The sequence below is a fragment of the Watersipora subatra genome, chromosome 2 (assembly GCF_963576615.1).
Source record: "Watersipora subatra chromosome 2, tzWatSuba1.1, whole genome shotgun sequence".
Taxonomy (NCBI): Eukaryota; Metazoa; Bryozoa; class Gymnolaemata; order Cheilostomatida; family Watersiporidae; genus Watersipora; species Watersipora subatra.
The window spans coordinates 29,953,345-29,975,077 of record NC_088709.1 but is presented as its reverse complement, the minus strand read 5'-3'; the positions used below and the strand labels follow the sequence as shown (position 1 = coordinate 29,975,077).

Sequence of the window (21,733 nt, the reverse complement as noted above, 5' to 3'; positions counted from 1 at the left end):
TAATAGCATTCAGGATCATCGTAAGCTTCAGGGTTTTTGTCATATGAAAAGTTTTGCCTCACTTAAAGCGCTCCAAAATTTTAATTATATAGTTGGTAGTGATGCCACTAATACTTTCCCTTTTTAAGCGACTCCGTGGACAGTATGCGCTAAATGCTCACAAGTTATTAGGCTGATGTTAAATCTATCTCCAGTTTACAATACAGATTAGTGTAGTCCACACTACTAATACACACCATGTACACATACATGTGTATGTATTATATATATATATATATATATATATATATATATATATATATATATATATGTATATATATACATACACGATATATATATATCGTTAATGTTAACTACCTTTTTGAGTTGTCTTCCCACAGCGCATGCAATCAACACAGCGAATGACAGGATTATCAGTTATATAATGGATGGAAAGACTGCACCTATTAAAGAGGAGCATTGTGTACCACATGACCTTGGTGACCCAGGTGAGTTTACTGTTCCATGGCCTGCTCTACTGTATATAGTTGTAGCTACACATAACTTGATTATCTGATCTAGTTGTTATAGTTACCTTTCTCTGAGATTAGTATTAGTATTACGTGTTATTAGAATTTCTATTATTTAGTATTAGTATTTAGTTTATATTTTGTACTAGATGTTGCACAGGTAATAAAATAATTACCCAGTGAATTTGAATAGCTTACCTCATGAGCTAGTAATCTACATCAATAACAAAACAATAGCGGTCTTTGAAACCGGTTTAAATAATTGTTACGCGTAACAATCAACTGCGCTAGTTAATAATTCCAAGTGCTTCAAGCGTGAGTATTTCAACCGATGTAATGAATGCCATCACAATCATTCATTACTTAAGTTAGTTGAACAATCATAGTGTAGTGGTTCAGGACGCTAGTCGGCAGACCTGGTGGGTCTTTCCTTTTCTTTGACCTGGTGCGAAGTGGATTTTTCATTGTCAGACAGACCAACAAAAGACAAACACTGAGATTTATATACATATATATAGATTTAAGACTTTATATTGTATTAGTATTATTTTTTGGTATTTATATTTAGTATATTATTATTATTAGAAATAACAGTATCAGTATTAATTATATATATTTTAATTAATTATTATTTATTATTAATTTATTATTATTAATAATTACATTCATTCTATATTATTAATTATATATATTATTATTAATTATATATATTAGTATTAGCATCTAATTAGTATTAGGTGATTTATTGACTGGTTTTGAGTAGAGTTATCACTATTACTTTAGCTTAGGGAATTGATTATTACTGTCAAAAATAAAATAATCACTGTCAATAGTACTAATAATCAATAGATAATCAACAGAAGTCCATTCATCTACAATTTGCAAAGCCTTAGTTGGTGTAATGTGTCTGGCACAGCTGATCATTGCGAAGAAAAAATTATGATAAAGAAGTGTTTTCACAAAGTGCAACTCAGCTCAGTGTGGGCTTTAACTCGTTTTCTATTGGCTCATTGGCTATGATTGTTTCTGTTCATTCAAGTACAGACATGATAGGCTAATTTAATAATTACTCAGAGACAATTTGTATGAAGCTAACTGAAGCCCCACCAGGCGGCTTTCGGCCATACTCAATCGCTGTGCTACGTCGAACGGCTCGTGGGATGCAATGAGTTATATATTGGTGAAAGTAAAAGTAATCATGTGTTTATCTGTTACATGTACTCCATGGGCATAGGTAGTTTGACAGCAGGTTAGACTGGATATACATCTAGTAGCAATTCCTCAAAGATAGAGTATGATATCTGCTTAAGCTGTGGTCTCACGATAGCCGAACCGACTTAGGTTTTGGTCGGTTTGGTTTGGAGGTTGGTTCGGTTCGGCTAAGACACATGTCACATGGCATCCGAAGTCACTTCACTTCGTAGATACCATACGCATGGAGACGGAACACTGTTTCATTGGTAGTTTTTATGTATTTGAGCTAAATATTTCTATTGTAAACAAAAAAACTTTGAGGAACAATTATCAATTATAATTACGCAGCAGATTTGTTAGAAGATCGTTCGGCTGCTCAAAACAAATCACTCGATACAAAGATTTTGCCAACCCTTCCCATCAACAAAATTATATTTTTTGTTAACATATGAATATTTTTCTATGCTGAGTACATAACAAACAAAAACAGTCTATATCATAGCACTGTGGTTTTACATAAATGAATCAGTCAAAGATTCTTCATGAGGATGAGTATGACACATTACTTCTACATATCTACCTCTATTCTACATGAAAGAAAACCACACTCATTCTCTTACATATATGCAACACATTGGTGCAACATTTTACATTTATGCAACACAATCACAAGCGACATTGTGCCTGAGTAAAGCCCGGAAAAATTCTTTTACAATATATCATCATATGGCAATGGATGACGTCTTTTAATTATTGTACTTATTTACCAACGAATTCCATATAGTTTTGTGCTCTCATTTCATTCGAATTGAAAGACCAAATATTTTAAATGACGCCATATTTTTTGATGTAGTCCAGGTGAGCCTTGTCGTAAATTGCTTCAGGATGTTTAATTAACGAAATAAAAAGATCGTCCCATTTCTTTTTTAACTTTGCTTGCACACGTAAGGAAAAATGTGACGCTTACTCGCTAAAATTCTAACCAGCCAGTAAGAACAGGGGTTCGGCCACGAAATTACAAGCAGGACCGAAATGGTTCGTTTCGGCCAGAAATGTCTTCGACCGATCAGTTTACAACTGACACCGACGTCGTTTTGCGCCGTTTAGTTTGTTTGGGCTCTTATGTGACCACCCTTTTAGCTTACTGCAAACAGAGACTGTGTGTGTGTTTTAAAAGCGTTGTTACTCAAACGAAGGCTCTGTGATCTTGGCTGGACATGTATGAGTCCAATAGCAAAGGAACCTCAACGACTAGAGACATATCCAGTCGCAAAGAGCAATTTAAAGGTTGACTTGCAATAAAATTCACATTACTGTTATTTGGTATCAAAAGATTCACCATGTCTTACTTTGATAAGTTGTAGGTGCAAAAGACGTGGGAATGTGATTACAAGCTCTTAAAAGTTCAAAAACGAACAGAAAATCGCAGCCACAAAGACCGCCGTAGTTTGGATTCGCTTTCCAAAACGGCTCAAATATGACGTAGTTGTTACAGGATGGTTTCTGCTTACACTTTCATGCAACCTCATTTGTCGAAATATTTTCACAAATATACTTCACGCATTCAGTAACACCATGTCTATTGTTTTTACGCGTCTGTTTTATCGTCATTATAATGTTGTCACTTTTAGCACTGATATCTTATAACTTACCATAAAAAATCGTTAAACTTTTTAACCTTACCTCGAAGGAGTATATATCATTGTCTGATAATCATGACGAGCCTGTTGGTTAGATGTGATAATCAAAAAGAGCTGCAAAAATTATTTGCGAAGTATTGGGTCACGTGATCAGATTACGACTTGACGATTGAATAATGCCGAAACAAAACTGTAAAGTAGCGAGCATGTATATTTGATACGGTGTCTTCAGTAAAACCCAAAGTGTTTGTCATAAACTAGTGCTACAATAAGTTTTATATTGAGCCTTTTATTGGCCTTACAATGCACGTGAGAACATACGTGACAAGACGATAACCAAACTGGAATGATTACGTCAGAAAAATAAACAGATTCCAATCTACGACGGCTTTTCGCTTTTGAGCTTTTAAGAGCTTGTAATCACATTTTCACATATTTGGCACCTACAACACAACAGAGTAAGACATGGTGAATCTTTTGATACCAAATAACTGTAATGTGAATTTTGTTGCAAGTCAACCTTTAAGGTCGGATGTCATTCCTGTAACCACCAGTGCCCTCTATTGGGAATTGAACCCTGACCTGTTGTTGGCAGATCAGGCCCCTTTAGGCCACCCTGTGTCTAGCACCAAAAATTGCACTATCGAAATGTTTTTAACATGCCTAAAAGCAGGGGTATTGTTTGTGACCAACGCTATATCATGCTGTCAGCTGTCCTACCAACTGTGTCATGCTGGCTCCTGGAGATCCCTAGTTGTAATAGTATTCATTCAGCCTTCTACTTGCGTTATTGATGCACATCAGCTTTTACTCCGTCTCTCAATTGATCTCTTACCTGCAGAGGATGAACCTTGGAGTAATATCAACTCTTACACTATTCACCCTACTGCTGACTGGAAGGACCTCAACCCCAAGTTTGTCCTGCAGGTGATGAGAGATTACCACATCACCAAGGATAGGGAGTACCTGTCAGACATGTTCCCCGTTGTGCTGGTATGTATCCTGACCAGGACTCATCATTTCTCATGTTTTCCTAAACTCCATCATAAATCCTCATCACAGTAACGTGTGTGATCACGGGTAGGATATAGAGTTGACTTGTCACAGGAAGGCTGTCTTGCTGTTACAAATAGTTCTGGTCCATGCAAGCAATATGACCATAAAATGATATAAGTAAATTGATGTGGTTTACACGAAGTTTGGTAGACAACTGTAGAATCTATTCATAAAGCCTGGTTCCCATATCAGCTGCAAGACCCGGCAGTAATATCGCGCAGTAAAACGCTTGCGGCGCTAGGCTCGGCAACTTACATTCACATAAAACTATGTCGCTGGTGATCGCATAAAATGGCTACTCACCATGTCGTTTCAAAAGTGCTGACCTTCACCCGTGCAGTGCATTTTGGGAAGGTTTTTGTCATAGCTTGGTGAACGTTGAACAGCGCTGTCTCTTGCGTTGAACCCCGGCAACTACTGGCTGTACTCAGCGCGTAGGTTCCCATTTCACTGTCGATATCCCTGCGATCCTGCTACTGATGTCTACAGCATATATGGGAACCAGGCTTAAATGGCAGGGCGTCTCTCGCCGTTTGGGGTGATCAACATTTAGGTAATGAGGAATAATAGCTGTTACTGTCTGTCCCAAGACTAATTATCCTTCTGCTAATGTATAAATAATAACAGGAAGTGAGGAGAGAACACTGCACCGTCTCTAGAGACTTGCTAGGTATAGAGTTTCTGTCGCAACGTTGTGACACATTCATTAAAGCTGCTGAGGTACCGTTTATTTTGTATTATGTGTTGTTTCGGGCTTGCCACTAAAGGTTGATGTTGTAAAAGTATTTGGAATCATTTAGGAAATGGCGTTTTATTTGAGTATTTGTGTGATTGTGAGCTATCTCATAACACGCATAAGGTTTTTTTCGCTGCATAATAAACAGACATTACAATAGAATAATTTAGTCTGTTGTAAGTTTTTCAAAACTTTCCATGTTCCAAACAAAATAAGACAGGTTGAAAACTGGTGTATGCCAAACAACTAAGAAACCAACCCATCACACACGAGAGTTGTATCAGGTTTGAAATGATTACAATTATAAAACAAGCAGGTATACCCGGATTTGCTTGGTAAACAGTACAGCTTGAATTACTAATTTTTATTATTTTATTCTGGTAATTTTCTAACAAATAAACAAAATGTAGATATAAATAAGCAATCTTTATCTCTGACACAATTATTTTTAGGCATCGCAAGGTGGCCGATTAACTTGGTTGACTTCAGTCTAATGCACTCAGTCTCATTGGCCCGAGGAATGTATTAGCCAAACTTTCGGCCCAAAAGTTTTTGTGCCTAAAGCTTGAGGGTGTATCAAAGTAAATCACATGAAAGTCTTCAGACAGATTGTCTGTAGTTAGGAGGACATACCCATTACATACATAGATACATTACATACATAGATACATCACATAGATACATTACATAGATACATAGACTAACGAAGCTAACCACACATATTTGTAATATAGAAAAGTTTGCAAAGTGGACAACTCCAAGCATGGAAACAGTATGCTTAATTCTCTTGACTCACCAATTCTAACATCATCATTCGTATACTGTTTGAAAGCGTGCTTCGTCGACACCGACACCCTACTACCAGAATTATAGCATTCTACGACAGAATAGGAAATCATTTATTTAGATGTGCATAAGTGCCTTTAATATCAAAGAACTTAATTGATTGCTAAGAAGTTAAACGTTAAGTTAAATTAAATTGCAAGTTAAACGTTTTGTTTTAACCATGATTATGTTGACATATGATATTTTTTAGGTTTGACAGTTAGTCTTGGTTCTCTTGTCATGTTTGTTACGTTGTCCTCCATTTGTAGCCCAAAATTATTGCTCGTTTTTATGTGTTTTTAATGCGGGCAGGTAAGCAGCAGTTAACAGTGTCTAAATTTAAAGAGGTAAAGCTAAGGTGTGGCCAGAAAGTGATTTAAAATGCGTTGTTTGACTTCGGATGACAGTTTTTAGTATATACATGTATATCTAGTAAGTGATCGCTGCCAAACCGCAAAAACTAAAACTAAAAACATTGCATCGACCATTCTCCAGTTGCAACGCTGACCCTGAAGGTTAATAAAGTTGTATATTCTCATGTACAGCAGTTGCTGCAAGATGTCTTCACTACCTGGTTATTGTGGTCTATGACGATATGCAATCATTAGAACCATCATATCATCAATTCTACTCATCCGCACAACACTCACTATGGGAGTTGTCATCTCTACATAATTATTGCTTTAAGAGAATTCCTTTGCTAAATCGATCTTTTATCAATCACGGGGCAGAGCTGTTAAGCATTTTGCAGGCAGTTCTGAAGAGATCAATGAAGTTTGACATAGACAATGATGGCATGATTGAGAACTCGGGCTACGCTGATCAAACGTATGACATGTGGACGGCTACTGGCACAAGCGCGTATTGTGGAGGTCTATGGCTTGCTGCCAACAGGGTACGTCTTTCGCTATTCCCTGACCCCTCACTCTTTTCTCTTGCAGACGGTAATGAATAAATCTATGCAGTTTGACACAGACAACGATGGTATGATTGAGAACTCGGGCTATGCCGATCAAACGTATGATTCGTGGACGGCTACAGGCACGAGTGCGTACTGCGGTGGTCTCTGGCTAGCTGCCAACAGGGTATGTGCATAATGGGTCAGGGTTTGTCATTGGTGTAGATCATTTCTGTCGGCTGAGGTTAGAATCAAACAAACTTTGCTAATCCTAATGCATCCTTCATTCTGTTCATGGTGTCAGGCATAAATGATCTCTGGTCAAATACGGAGAAGGGGCTTCATTCTTTACCACTATAAAAATTATGTGTTTTTTCTAATCTTCTGTTTCTTATTATGCGCTTCTTCAAGGAGACAGGTTATGGGTTAGTGTAGTTCAGTATGGTCTGTCTGGTCAGGTATCACCAAGTTTCAGTCCAAGTTGTCCAAAATATTGTGGGTCATTGACTCAGCAGTCCGTAGTGTGCGTCAGCAGTACTTAGTGTGTGTCAGCCATACCTAGTGTGTGTGTCAGCCATACCTAGTGTGTGTGTCAGCCATACCTAGTGTGTGTGTCAGCCATACCTAGTGTGTGTGTCAGCCATACCTAGTGTGTGTGTCAGCCATACCTAGTGTGTGTGTCAGCCATACCTAGTGTGTGTGTCAGCCATACCTAGTTTGAGTTTATCTGATATACATGTAGTTGCCTCAATATGGCCTAATACATGTATGTCCTCATCATGTTCAACCCATATCCGTTGTCCACTGTTGGACGGAGGCCTCAACATTTTCCTCTCAATATAACCTGTTTTTTGCTTCTCTTTTCCAGGCTGTTCTCTTCCTAAGCCAGTGTAATTCATCTATCCATTTGCTCATTTTAGATATTCCATATAATAGTCTGGTATCCCCAGACTGATATGCTGTGTGTCGATATGTCTCGGTTATGGGACGATAGGGCCTTGTCTACTCAATATAGTGTAGTGCAGGTATTTACTTAGATGCGCCACGATTGTTCCCAGGTCAGTGTATGCTTCCTTTAGGCATAAGTTTAAATGTTTACTTGCAACAAAGTTAACATTACAGTTATTTGATATCAAATGATTCACCATGTCTTCTTACTCTGCCGTGTTGTAGGTGCAAAATATATGGAAACGTGATTACAAGCTCTTAAAAGCTCAAAATTGAACAGTTAATCGCCGCCATCACGAAACCGCCGTAGATTGGAATCAATTTATTTTTCTGGTGCTCAAACGATTTGGTTATTGTTTTGACATGTGATTTTCTCACAGGAATTGAAGGCCAATAAAAGGCTCAATATAAAACATCTCGTAGCATTTGTTTTTGACAAACACTTCGGGTTCTACCGAAGAGCCCGTATCAAACACAGATGTACGCTACTTTACTGTTTTGATTCGGCTTAGTCTAATCATCTAGTCGAAATCTGATCATGTGACCCATACTTCCTGCCAAACAGAGCGAATAATTTCTGCAGCATTTTTCGACTATCATAGGGACCAACAGGCTCGGTCATGTTTATCAGAGATTGATATGCACTCCTTCGAGCTAAGGTTACAAAATTAAACGAATTTTCACGGTAGGTTTTGGGATATCTGTGCTCAGAGTGACAGCATTATAATGATTATGAAATAGACGCGTAAGAACAATAGACATGGTTTTATTGAATGCGTGAAAGTATATATGTGGAAATATTCCGACGAATGAAGTTGCATCAAAGTGTAAACAGAAGCCATCGTGTTCAATTACGTCCAATTTGAACCGTTTTGGAAAGGGTTTCTAATCTACGGCAGTTTCGTGATGGCGGCGATTAACTATTCGTTTTGGAGCTTTTACGCGCTTGTAATCACATTTCCACATATTTTGCACCTACATCACAGCAGAGTAAGACATGGTGAATCTTTTGATTTCAAATAACTGTAATGTGAATTTTGTTGCAAGTCAACCTTTAATGTGGTCTCAGCTCTGCTATTCTTTCTTGTTCTCTCACCAATGTTTGTCCATTGTTTGCTAATGCCGTAATGTTGTGGATGTTGTGGACTAGTAGCATGATGAAACTATTTAAGATTTATATTAAATTGTACATATTTAAAAGCTGAGAAACATTTGGAGTTCAAGCCAGTAGATCTACTGAGATATTGTAGCTGGCTGCAAATTTGACACTAATCTTCCATTTTTGCCATTTCTCAATGCACACTTGCTTCTTATGAATCTGCTAGGGGTAATTAATAAGCCGAGGCATGATCTGTAGTCTGTGTAAGTTCTGTTAGTTGTGTTCGAGTGTTTATCGTCATACAATTTACAGTTACAGTAATCTTTCGCATTTTGCGGTTAGTGAGGACCGGTGTTTCCCTGCAACAAATAAAAATCTGTGAAATAGCATCTAACATATGAGCCAAATTTCAACTCAAAAGCACTTAAACTGCTTTCTAAACATATTATATTTATTTCCTATATAATAAGTATTTCCTATATAATAAGTAAGTAAATTGAAGTTATCTTGATTGACTTTCAGTTCATATTTCAACTTCAGTCCCAGTATATTACACCAGAAAATGCACTTCTGTAGTACAGGCCTAGTTTGGACTTCATCTGGTCTGCATATTCGCACTTGTGATTAGCTGGGTTCATTGTGTGGAGGAAGTCATATGTCTGTAAATGTAGTTTATGTACGCATATTTACATATTTTAATTTTTTTAGTGCTCTTTTATAATTAATTTTCTTTTGTGTAATTTTTTAATAAAATTTTTTTTATCATGAATTACTGAAACCGTGGGCGGGCTGTGCATTAGCCAAAGTTTACTGAATCTAATTTCCAGGTGATTGAACGACAACTTTGACTATTATAGCAGAGTTCACTCTGTTTACTATTTCCTTTGCCTACTCTAAATAATCGGGTTAAAATTTCATCATACAAATGTTATACCTTTTGTTATTTTTTGTCTAGCAATGTACTCATTGTTGCAGGCCACAATAGAGATGTGTAGGATCCTGGACAAAACTGAACATATAGAGCATTTTCAACAGATTCTGAACAGAGCATCAAAAGCTTTCGATGAGAAACTCTGGAATGGTTTGTTTTGATTACATAATTGTTAGTTTTTAGTCAGAAATTGAAAATTACTCACGTTTGCCAGTTGTTTGTTATCAATTGCCAATAGCTACCGGTGCTCAATTGTTGTTTCTTGTATTAGCGAATGCTAATTGGTTGCTATGTTTGCCAGTTTTTGTTCAAGAGTTGTCAATCACTTGCTGTCTGCAAATTAGTTGTCAACAGTTATCAATTGATTGGTCTGTTTGTTACATATTTGTCAACAGCTGGCAGCGATATTGACCAAAAATACTCTTTAAGAGTTCAACTGTTTATCTGTTTATGAGGCTGCCACAGGCAGTAAGTTGTTTGTGCCGTGAAAATATTAAAACAAATTTGCTGATAATTGTATACTTATGAAATTGTAAACTTGGCCTAGCTGGCCATTTGTTCAGAAAAAATTTCTTTAGATATTGCTCGGAAAGTTATTGTTCTGAAAAGCAATATTTCTATGGTTGTTTATTTTATTTGACGTAAATTTTTTACTTCATGTTTTGTAGTCTTTAAATTAGTATAAAGCGTTTATTGTTTTGATCAAATTTATTTGTACTGAGCATTGAAACTGGCTTCATTTTTTGTAGGAAAGTATTACAACTATGACTCCAGCAAAAGCAGTCATCACGAGCATATCATGTCTGACCAGCTCTGCGGCAATTGGTACCTCAAGTCGTGTGGAATCACAGATGAACAGGTTAGATGGCTGTCTTTACTGCTCACATGTCTGCCATTGTATAGCTCTCAATTAGCATCTGCTGTTGTATAGCTTTTAGATAGCGTCAGTGGCCTAGTGGTCTAGATGGCCTAGTGGTCTAGAGCACCTGATCTCCAACCAACAGGCTGGGGTTCAATTCTCAAAAAAGTCACTAGTGGTGACAGAAGTGACATACAACCTTAAAATTGCTCCCTGCAACTGGGCATGTCTCCAGTTGCAGAGGTTCTCTTGCTACTGGACTCAGGAATGACCAACCAAGATCGCAGAGCCGTTGTTTGTACAATGGCTCTTAAAAACATGAACAGCCTCTGACTTGTAGTCAGCAGACATCTTGTTTGATAAGTGGACATCGTAGTCAATCCTCGAGGTGTTGCTGACACTATTAATGTAATTCCTTGCTGAATTGTTCAGAGTTGTGTTACTGTGATTTCTCTGAGGTGGAAGTTTTAGTTCAATTAATGTTCCTGAAGACTTTTTGTTGTGTTGTAGTTGTTGTATTGTATTATCACAATAAGTCTTGTATCACAGAAAACACACCTAACAGGTAAGAAGCACATAAAGGAACTGACTTAGTTAGCAAGCCCATAGCTATGGGTTATTAGACAATTATGCGATTATAGCACGGCTAAAAGAAAGCTGACTGCACAGCTAATATGTAACACATCTCCCTCACTATTCTGAGTTTATGGTTAGTCATGACCTTGTTAGAACTTAGAACTGTCATAGTAATCAGGTCGTCTTCTATTACGAGTAGGATATCTGGGACTTTGTACTGGCCTCTCATCAGGTACAGATTGGGCAGGTTGGATGTTAAGATCATTTGAAGCTGTGATGATATTGTCATTGGTCGATGTATCATTAACTTGAAGTCTAGCTTGTAGCTGATTGGCATGTCGTCTCCATACACCACGGTATGTTCGCACAGCATACAGTATGTTACCCAGCTTGTTAATTATCGTTCCAGGTATCCACTTAGGTCCAGAGCTATAGTTCCTTGCATAAACCAAAGAGTCTACTTCATACCGTGATGATGTAGAAGATGCTTGACCTGGTGAAAGAGTTTTCTTGTTCTGAATTGGTTTCAGCAAGGTCAGAGTATTTCTCGGCTGTCATCCATGTAGAACTTCAGCAGGTGATTTCCAGTTCAAAGAGGGATGAGGTAAACATCTGTAAGTGGTTAAAAACAGTTGTAGGGCAGTCTTGATTTTCTCCCCTCCTGCACAATTCTTCTCTACAGATTGCTTAAGAGTCTGGACAAATCTCTCCGCTTCTCCATTCGATGCAGGATGGAATGCGGGAGATGTTATATGTTTAATGCCATGCATGGTGCAGAACTGGTCAAATTCATTTGACACGAATTGTGGGCCGTTGTCTGTAACAATAGTCCAAGGAAGACCTTCATGTACAAAGATCTGTCGTAGCACGCCAATTGTGTCCTTAGAAGTAGTTTTTCCTACATCTAGCATATCAACGTACGGATATCGGGAATGTGCATCTATACAAACCAACCACATCTGACCTTTAAAAGGTCCTGCATAATCCAAATGAATTCGTTCCCATGGTAGTTGGGTGGACGGCCAACTTTGGTAAGTCTTGGCTGGGTCATTAGCACAGATTCGGCAAGGTTCACAAGCTTTGATTAGCTGTTCTATGTCTGCATTGATGCTAGGCCACCATGCGTATCGACGAGCAAGCTGTTTTACTCTTTCTACACCCCAGTGTGATGTATGCAGCAAGTCTAACACTTTACTCTTCAGAGCCTGTGGAATGACAACTCTAGTAGTGCCATCACGTTGCAAAAGCACAGCCTCCCCATGAACAAAAAGAGACTCCCTCATATTCCAATATGGCCGCAAATGTTCATAGCTAGCTGTAAGCTTACTGGGCCAAAGGCCATTCAGTATCCACTCTTTCACTATCTGTAGTGATGTGTCTTTCATGGTTTCTTGTTTAACAGCCTCATCGTCAAGGGGACCATGATCGAGCTCCTCTTGTATAGTGTGTGAGACCTCAATGCTCTCCTTCTCTTCATCATGGTCAAACTTCGGGTCTGCCCCTATAGGTAACCTGGACAAGCCATCTGCATTGCCGTGCTGTGCTGTAGGTTTGTACCTGATGTCATACTGATAAGCCATCAGTGTGAGGGCCCATCTCTGCAGTCGCTGAGCTGTTAAAACGGGGGTATTCTTTTCTGGTGAAAACATGGCAACCAGGGGTTTATGATCAGTAATGAGCGTGAAACGTCTCCCATATAGATACTGTCTAAACTTAGTCACTCCATAGATGATAGAAAGCGCTTCTTTCTCTATCTGTGAGTAATTCTTTTGGTGCACGCTCAATGTCTTTGATGCATGTGCTAGTGGTCTTTCAGCTCCATTTTCCTCTTGTAGGAGTACTGCCCCAATTCCATAGTTAGATGCGTCTGTTGCTAGAACCAGCGGTTTACTCTGGTCAAAATGGGTAAGTTTGGTAGCCTTGATGACACTTTCTTTAAGAACATGGAAGGCCTTGTCACACTCGTCAGTCCAGTCAAACTCGACATTTTCACGAAGAAACTTGTAGAGGGGGGCTGCTTTGCTAGACAGGTTAGCAATGTATGAGCCATAATAGTTGATCTTGCCCAAAAACGCCTGTAGCTGTTGTAAGTTCTGTGGTCGTGGAAGCTGTTCAATAGCCTCTATTGCAGAATTCGAGGGAGTCTTGCCGTTCTTGTCTATTATGTGACCTAGGTATTCAACAGCATTCTTAAAGAACTCGCATTTCTCTCTTTGTATGCGGAGCCCATACTCCTGTAGTCTAGCTAAGAGTTTGTCGAGGTTAGACCAGTGCTCACTCTCACTGCTACCAGTGACAATCAGATCATCCAAGTATGCTGCAACTCCAGGTAAGTCAGCAATCATTGAGTCCATGCATCGCTGAAACTGTGCAGGGCTTGATGCCAATCCAAAACACATCCTGTTGTAGCGAAACAAACCACATTGAGTGTTGATGACACACAACTTCTTTGCATTATCATCTAACTCTAGTTGCAAGTAGGCATCTGCCAGGTCTATCTGGGAAAAGTGTACCCCGCCTCTCAACTTCTCTAGCAACTCTTCAAGGCTTGGTAATGGGTGTTGATCAATTGATATTTGTTGGTTCAACATCTTGAAATCACCACATATACGCACTCTTCCATTTGGTTTGGAAACTGCTACTATTGGAGCAGCATAATCACTAAAGTCCACATGTTCCAAAACACCAGCTTTAACTAATCGATCTAGCTCTTCTTTTACAGCTTGGCGTCTAGAGAATGGCACTACACGAGGTTTAGAAAAGCTTGGTGTGCTTCCTGGTTTCAAGCGTACTGGTACTTTTACCTTTTTACATCGGCCAAGACCTGTCTTGAAGACATCAGAGTACTTAGAGGAGAGTGCAGCGATTTTGTCCCTAAATCCAATAGGGTTACTTCCTGTGACAGTACAGGTAACATCACAACTACCCTGTGTCAATATAGCTAGCCCCTGCTGAGAGAGACCGAATTTGTCACTCCAATCTAGACCAAAAAGGTTTGAGCCTTGTGTTGTGTTTACAACAAGAAGTTTGAGATTTTGTTTTTCCACATCTCCTACCTTCACACTAACTGAACATTGTCCTTTAATCTGTAACTCACTCTGCCCATATGCTTTAAGATGGGTACTGACAGGTAAGAGGGGGGGTGATCCAAGACTTTGGTAGCCTTGCAAATCAACTATAGAGCAAGTAGCCCCTGTGTCCCATTGAAACATTGCATCATGACCATTGACAACAGTTTTGATCCAAACCTTTCTATTGACTCGTTGGAAAAGATTATCTGAAACTGCATGTACTGAATGATAAGGTTCACTTGCATCAGTGAGCACACTTAACACAGAGTTTTCAACTGTCGTAGCAGACTGTTCTGTCTGACTTTGTGTTGCTGTCTTAGCCATACAGACAGCCTCAATGTGACCTTTGACCTCACATTTCCTGCAGACAAATGCTCTGCAGGGACAATTTTTTCTGTCATGTTTAATGTAACAGCTAGGGCAAGACTTCAACATACCTGTGTTCTGTGCATTAGCTTGTTGCTTTCCAATGGTTTGTTGACCTCGGCGTGATCTTTGCTTGTACTGACCTGAAATTTTGTTTACTGTGTCTTCGATAGCTGGAGAAGTTGTCTCCCCCTTGAGAATTTTATCGGTCTCCGTTGTCTTGATGAATGCTGTAGCCTTCTTAAGAACATCATTAAGAGAGAGATCAGCATCAAGTAGACACTGGCGACGTACATCAGCATGTGGCGTCTCTTTAATGATTATGTCACGAATTTGTTCATCAACATAACTAGTGCCACAGCCTGTGCTTTTGCACGTGAAAGCACAGTGCCGTGCGAGTCCACGAAGTTCTGCAGCCCAATCAACATAGGACTGACCAGTCTTCATCTTACATTGAGAAAATTCAAATCTTGCTGCCTGAACATGTATGGTATCTGCAAAGTGTTCATTAAGTTTCTCCGACAACTCAGTAAATGACTTGCTTGTAATATCCTCTGCGCCAAATAAGTTTGACAACAAGTCGTATGTCTCAGCTCCTACCCAAGATAGTAAGCATGCTCGTTTCTGACTGTCATCTACCACCCGATACACATTAAAGTGCTGATTGAAACGTTGAAGGTACTGGTTCCATTTTTCTTTACCCCTGTCGTATGCTTCAAACTTGGGTATGGCGACAGCTACTGGTATTGATGCAGCACTATCACTCTTGGTAGATTCAAACAAGGAGATAAACTGCTTCTGTAGATCAGCGTTTTGCTGCTAGAACTGTTGTTGCTGTTTCTGCATAGCATCGATCAAAGCTTTTATGTTAGGATCCATAGCAAGACAATAGAAAAATGCTGGCTGTGAGTCCACAATGTTCGTTCCTGACACCAGCTGTTGTGTTGTAGTTGTTGTATTGTATTATCACAATAAGTCTTGTATCACAGAAAACACACCTAACATGTAAGAAGCACATAAAGGAACTGACTTAGTTAGCAAGCCCATAGCTATGGGTTATTAGACAATTATGCGATTATAGCACGGCTAAAAGAAAGCTGACTGCACAGCTAATATGTAACACTTTTAGCACTTAGAAGTTATCCAGGCAGTAAACATATGCATGCTTTTTGTCTGCCAGCAAATTCAATACTGTTTTTAAATATTTATTTACTAAACTCATCGAGCGAAAATTGGCAAACTCATCAAGGTTTCTAGAAGGTCTATTGACGAGCCTATCTATAAGAACTTGTATGTTGAAGACTCAGTTACGACTATCAAGTTGAGCCCGATTGACTGTTCCATTCTTTAAGGAGAGTACATGTATTTGCAATGTTATACACAGCTAACATCTGTGAATTCTCACCTTACAAATGCAGTATTTTGAACACTTATTTCTTAAAAGCAAAGTAAAAACATAAGGAAAAAAACTTTTAAATCAGGCTATACAAAGTGGGAAACATCATCATCACTTTTCCTTCATCATTTGAATATTATGCTCTTAGCCAATGGTAGAACTGGTGGATACATTACAAAACAACGACAATAATAATAATATAATAATAAAGATAATGTTACAGTCAAACTCTTACTCCACTCGCTGTACCATACAAACCTTTCAACATATGCAATAAAATGTTAACAAATATTTAATCCTATTGTTAGAGTAATTTTTAACATATGACATTCGCAATTTCTCGAGACATTGTAGATGTGTAAATAAACATGAGGAACTTTGAGAACATTCAAATAAGACAAAAGTGTAAGCTGAGTTAGTTTACATTAGGTCGAGTTTATAGTAGGGCGACATTCACCACATACCTCTCTATCAGCATCTTCACCTTCAATCCTAGGTATTACAGAGTTTAGACTTAAAATGACTCCAAGGTAGATCGCCATATAAACACCGCTTTCAATAATTTATCTTTTAAATCTCCCATTACAATATCTCTCTTTTTATAGGTGTTTCCTTCAGCCAAGGTAAACTCTGCTCTTCGCACAATCTATGAAAACAATGTACTTGGTTTTGGAGGAGGTCAAATGGGGGCCATCAATGGCTGTAAGCCGGATGGTAGAGCTGACAGAACTACTGTCCAATCGGAAGAGTTCTGGACCGGAGTTTCATACGCTCTGTCTGCAAACTTTTTACAAGAGGTCAGATGTTATATTATTTACAGAGAAAGAATTCAGGCGCATAAGTTAATTGAAGTACAGTCAAACATGGATAACTCGCCCACGGATAGCTCGAACACCTGGTTAATTCGAACAGTTTCTTTGGTCCGTTCCCACGTAATGATAAATTGCTATAGATAACTCGAGCTCAACACTGTTAACTCGAACTGTTTTTTGCCCAACGGCTACCGAAACGGTTGTTATCGCTTTAGAAAATCATTTTATTCCAAGCCATAAAGGTAAACCTCAACTTTTCGTAATTCATAAGGGTCGTTATTACCACCATCGGCAAAATATTTTTGTCAACGACTTTTCTAAAGGTTTGATGAAATTTGATTTATGCCAAACATCCGCTTAGCGATCACCCTTCGGAAGCAAGGTAAAGTGAGGTAATCTTTGCATAAACTTAAAGAAAAGTTGGCAAAATTGATCATGGGAAAAACGCTAAAAAAAAGATGTCTTTTCTTTTGAGCATTTCAACAACGATCAAGTTTTGCCAATGTCAATCTAAAAAACGTCCTGGCAATAACATCACCTCAAACAACAAACCAATCTCAAGTGATAGAAAAATCTCTATACTTTTTGATAAAAACGTTTTAAACTTTACATTAGAAGCATTTAATTTGAAACAAGCCATTTGTGCTTTTGATTTATATTATAGTTTGTATATGTTCATGTATCTACTAATAAATAAGTAAATACATGGACTTGTGACAGTGCTCTGATAACTTGAACGCTCTGATAAGTCGAACACTTTCGCTCGGTCCCGTGAAGTTCGAATTATCCATGTTTGACTGTATTTTTACTTGCCATTGACTTCAACAAATGTAATTTTTATAATTCACCTTGTGTAATGAACTGTTTTGGGTGAAGTATACTGTATGCGGTTTCTGTTTAACTGTTTTAATGCTTTTAACAGAAACATACATTTCCTTAGAACTTTGAGGTCCATATAAACATAGGCTGTAAAAAATGACCTGTATTTTTGTTTACCTAAAATGCAGTTTGGAAAACTGGCCATGAAAATGAGAATTTTGTACTTTCACATGACAGTGTAACTTTGCGATTCAAGTTTTGTGAAATGAGTCTGTAGTTGAGCTAATCTTTTGTTTGAGATCTTATCTGAATTTTGAAACACAAACTAGTCTTTAATGAAAAGCTTGAAGGTTTTGATTTGAAATTTTCTCTCTATGTTGTATGGTTGTGTCTTTATCGATTGGTTTGCATTTGTGAGCGCCATTTCTTTAGTGTGCCAAAGTTTATCCCATATTTAGCAAATGGTGAAATCGTTCAACTCATAGAGTTATCTTCCCCTAGAGTGATAACAGTGCCTTCAACAACACGACTGTTTCCGGTGACAACAAGGAGCGTTTAGGCCACGCCCCTTTTTTGTGCTAGTCAGTCGTAGTGATTGACTAGATCAATAACATCAGCCATGAGAAGGGTTAAACAATGATCATGAATTTCCACAGTTAAGATAGTAATTATTGCTCATATTAAAGAAATGATGATTAAAGTTTATTACTCAAATATATACTTATTATTTAAAGCAATTCAATACTTACATGACTTGCAAAGGCACTGAATAGATAGTGTTAAGTAAGTGAGTTAATGCAATCATTTACTCATAGATAAGATAGATAGTCATACCTTACAATTGTTTTATTTATTTTTAATTTAGTTGTCCTGCACAAAACCTTTTTCTCATGAAGTTTGAAAGTTACAGTTATTTGAAAAAGTTTAAAAATCTTTACAGTTGTTTTCATTTTGTCTCTTCATTTATTTCAACTACACAAAACCCTCTTCTCCTGATAGTAGTTTGAAAGTTGGAATGGCAAATGTTGTTATGTGTTAAATAACAGTAAATTATACTTAATTATACTAGATTATATAAAACTAAAATATTTTTTTATTACCCTATTTATTAAAACGATTTTCGTTTTAATTATAGCTAAACAGATTATATTTAGCCATTACATGCTAATTATTTCACATTTACATTTAAACACACAGTTTTATTTTTCTTCATAATTTATTTCAACGAAAAAATTCTTTCATGATATGAAATTTAAAAGTTGTAGTTGTTTGAAAAAGCTTGAAAACCTTTACAGTTTTCTTTTTCATCTTAATTCATTTGAACTGCCTAAAAATATTTTCTCATGATATGAAGTTTAAAAGTTAGAATGGTAAATGTTGTATACTGTATGTTATATAAAAATAAACTTTCTGTCCAAAGACCCTTTTATTACTCGGGCAACGCCGGGTTGTACAGCTAATCATACATAGTTTAGTGACAATCATATGAAGACATCATTTCATACCGTATGTATTTGTATTGAGTAATTTGTCCAGAGCACAAAAAAGAAGATGGCCGCCGCGCTTCCATGGCGACATAGCAATATGGCGGCGTACTATCACTCTAGGGCAAGATAACTCTATAGTTCAACTTACTGTTCGGGTAGCGACTACCACTCACTTGTCAAGGCACTTTGCATGGCTTCCGTTAACGACTAAACAAAAATGCACTTTGTGCTGCTCAAAATTAACCAAGTACATTATTATCTTAATTTGGCTCTGTACATTCACTCTAAGAATGCCTGTCACCAAATGCAAGAAGTTACGTGTTTCCAGTCAAATAAGCTGAATTTAAAGTCGGTCTAAACACATTTTGCATGTTAAATATATTTTTCCATCTACCCTACATTATATACTTTCAGAATACATGCAGTTAAAAGAATACATGCAGTTAAAAGAATACATGCAGTCTTTAAAACCCATTGGTGATTTTTCGCAAACACATTGCAGTTACAATTTTATATTAGATAATAGAGTCATAATATTATGGTACTCTCACCTTCTCAATGCACTACTTGTTTAAGAGTGGAAACTAGCCATAGATATAATATTGATTTAGTGTCCTTGAACTTCTAACTACCAACTACGGCATTCAACACTGACCTATATCAAGGATGGATTGCAAAATTCCAAAAATAAAGTTTTTTTTGGTTTTTTTCATTCTCTCCTCTGTAAAGAGGTTTGTTATCTATAATTTTTCTTTGCCCTATAAGGAGAAAATAGATCCTTATGGGGCAAGGCAATGAGAATCTTGCCCTATTAGGATCTATGCCCTTGCCCCAAAGCATTAGGCCATGCTTATTGCTTTGTGACAGTATGAAAACTTTATTGGGAGCATTTGGATCACTACCAGAGGATCAACTTTTCTCCATGAGTATTGTCTAAACAGGACTTATCTTTAAAAGTTCACCACAACAGTTGACTCATCATAATCCTTTTCGGTTTTTTCAGCACAATTTTAGGCAGGGTGGACTTTTCATCTTTTCATCATGTTTTAATGCTTTGGCCATTTTTTGAGCAGATGTGTGTCATTGACCACTTTCCGCGATACACAAGGCTGTTTTCTTAGAATATTCGTCCATGAAACCAGCCTTGGTAGCTAGTAGCACATACAAATCAATTTTTCTGATTCAACACTTTTTGGTACTATACGAATGACCTGTTTTAGTCCATATGTCTATATGTCTACGTTTAGGGCATGCTCAGCGAAGCCTTTCAAACATCACATGGAGTTTACCGAGAGGTCTATGAGCAGCGAGGGCTGGGATACCAAACTCCAGAAGCTTACATGGATAACGAAATATATAGATCATTGGGCTACATGCGGCCACTCTGCATATGGAGCATACAGTGGGCTATTGAACAGTATCACAAAGAGCTACTCACCGGTAAGTGTATGTCCTCTAGTTTCACCATGTCAGCTATGAGTAGTTTCACTTTACCACATGTTGCTAGGTTACTTCAGCTGTACGTAGTCATCCCTATTTTACATTTGTTCCCAGTTCATTGCCACTTACATTTACCACTTACTCATTTTAGTATCACCTTTGAAATTCAAGTAACTCAGTTTTTGTTTGCTTTAGTTCATTGTGTCTCAGTATGTCATGCTCTCCTGTTTTATTTGCTGTTTCATTTTATTTAAAAGCTTTGCTTCTTGCTGTTTTATTGGTTTTGTTTTAATATTTAAGCAGTTTTATGTTGTCGGACGTCAGAAGACATGGTTCATATGGTTATTGATCAGCGTTGGTTTGGCTTTGATGTCAGGGAGGTGTTTTTATAATAAAAGTGGCCATATTGTTTTGTGATCCAAACCCAAGTTCCCTGACCAATTGATGGTAAACATTGCGTGTAGTCAGCTTGCGCTACGACCTTCCGTATGAAAGGCAGATGTTGGAACAGCTGTCGATCTAATTATTATTTTATTTTTGATAAACGCATGTACTTGGGTCGCTCATTTTATCCCAGGTTGTCACAATGAGCGTTGAGGGGGTATATAATTAGTAGATCTCGTGTGGAACAAAAAATTAGGAAAATGGCTCGCTTTTTACTTTGAAGTGAGACAAGTGATTGACAGAGCTGGTCCTACCGTAAACATACAGCAACATTTTTGTGAATTCTTGTGGTGACCCAAACCCATTTTCCAATCATGATTGCTAGCATCAGAAGCCATGTAGGCGTTCACAAAGCTGCCTTATGACCTGAAGAACAAGGGTGCACTCAACTTTTCTTTTCCTATTTAATAAAACAATTGCAGTTCACCAACTATGGTAAATATTTAATCAAAAATGGGGTAACGGTGCATCTTAGGTTGGTAAAACGCAACGCACATACAAGGCACTAGCAGCGCACATACAAGGCACTAGCAACGCACATACAAGGCACTAGTAACGCACATACAAGGCACTAGCAACGCACATACAAGGCACTAGCAACGCACATACAAGGCACTAGCAACACAC

The 21,733-nt window shown here is 37.9% G+C and overlaps 1 protein-coding gene across 3 annotated transcripts in view; it reads left to right on the top strand.

Annotated features, from left to right (window-relative positions):
- LOC137386763 (non-lysosomal glucosylceramidase-like) overlaps positions 1-21,733 on the top strand; it is a 59,939-nt gene that overhangs the window by 35,026 nt on the left and 3,180 nt on the right. For 2 of the 3 annotated variants that reach the window (XM_068072895.1, XM_068072897.1), the window contains exons 13-19: positions 381-488; positions 4,185-4,336; positions 6,902-7,045; positions 9,881-9,986; positions 10,586-10,695; positions 16,710-16,901; positions 20,470-20,662. In XM_068072895.1, coding sequence (XP_067928996.1) covers positions 381-488; positions 4,185-4,336; positions 6,902-7,045; positions 9,881-9,986; positions 10,586-10,695; positions 16,710-16,901; positions 20,470-20,662 — 1,005 coding nt within the window. Of the gene's footprint in view, positions 1-380; positions 489-4,184; positions 4,337-6,711; positions 6,856-6,901; positions 7,046-9,880; positions 9,987-10,585; positions 10,696-16,709; positions 16,902-20,469; positions 20,663-21,733 lie in introns of all 3 variants that reach the window. The other variant, XM_068072896.1, reaches the window with a different exon arrangement.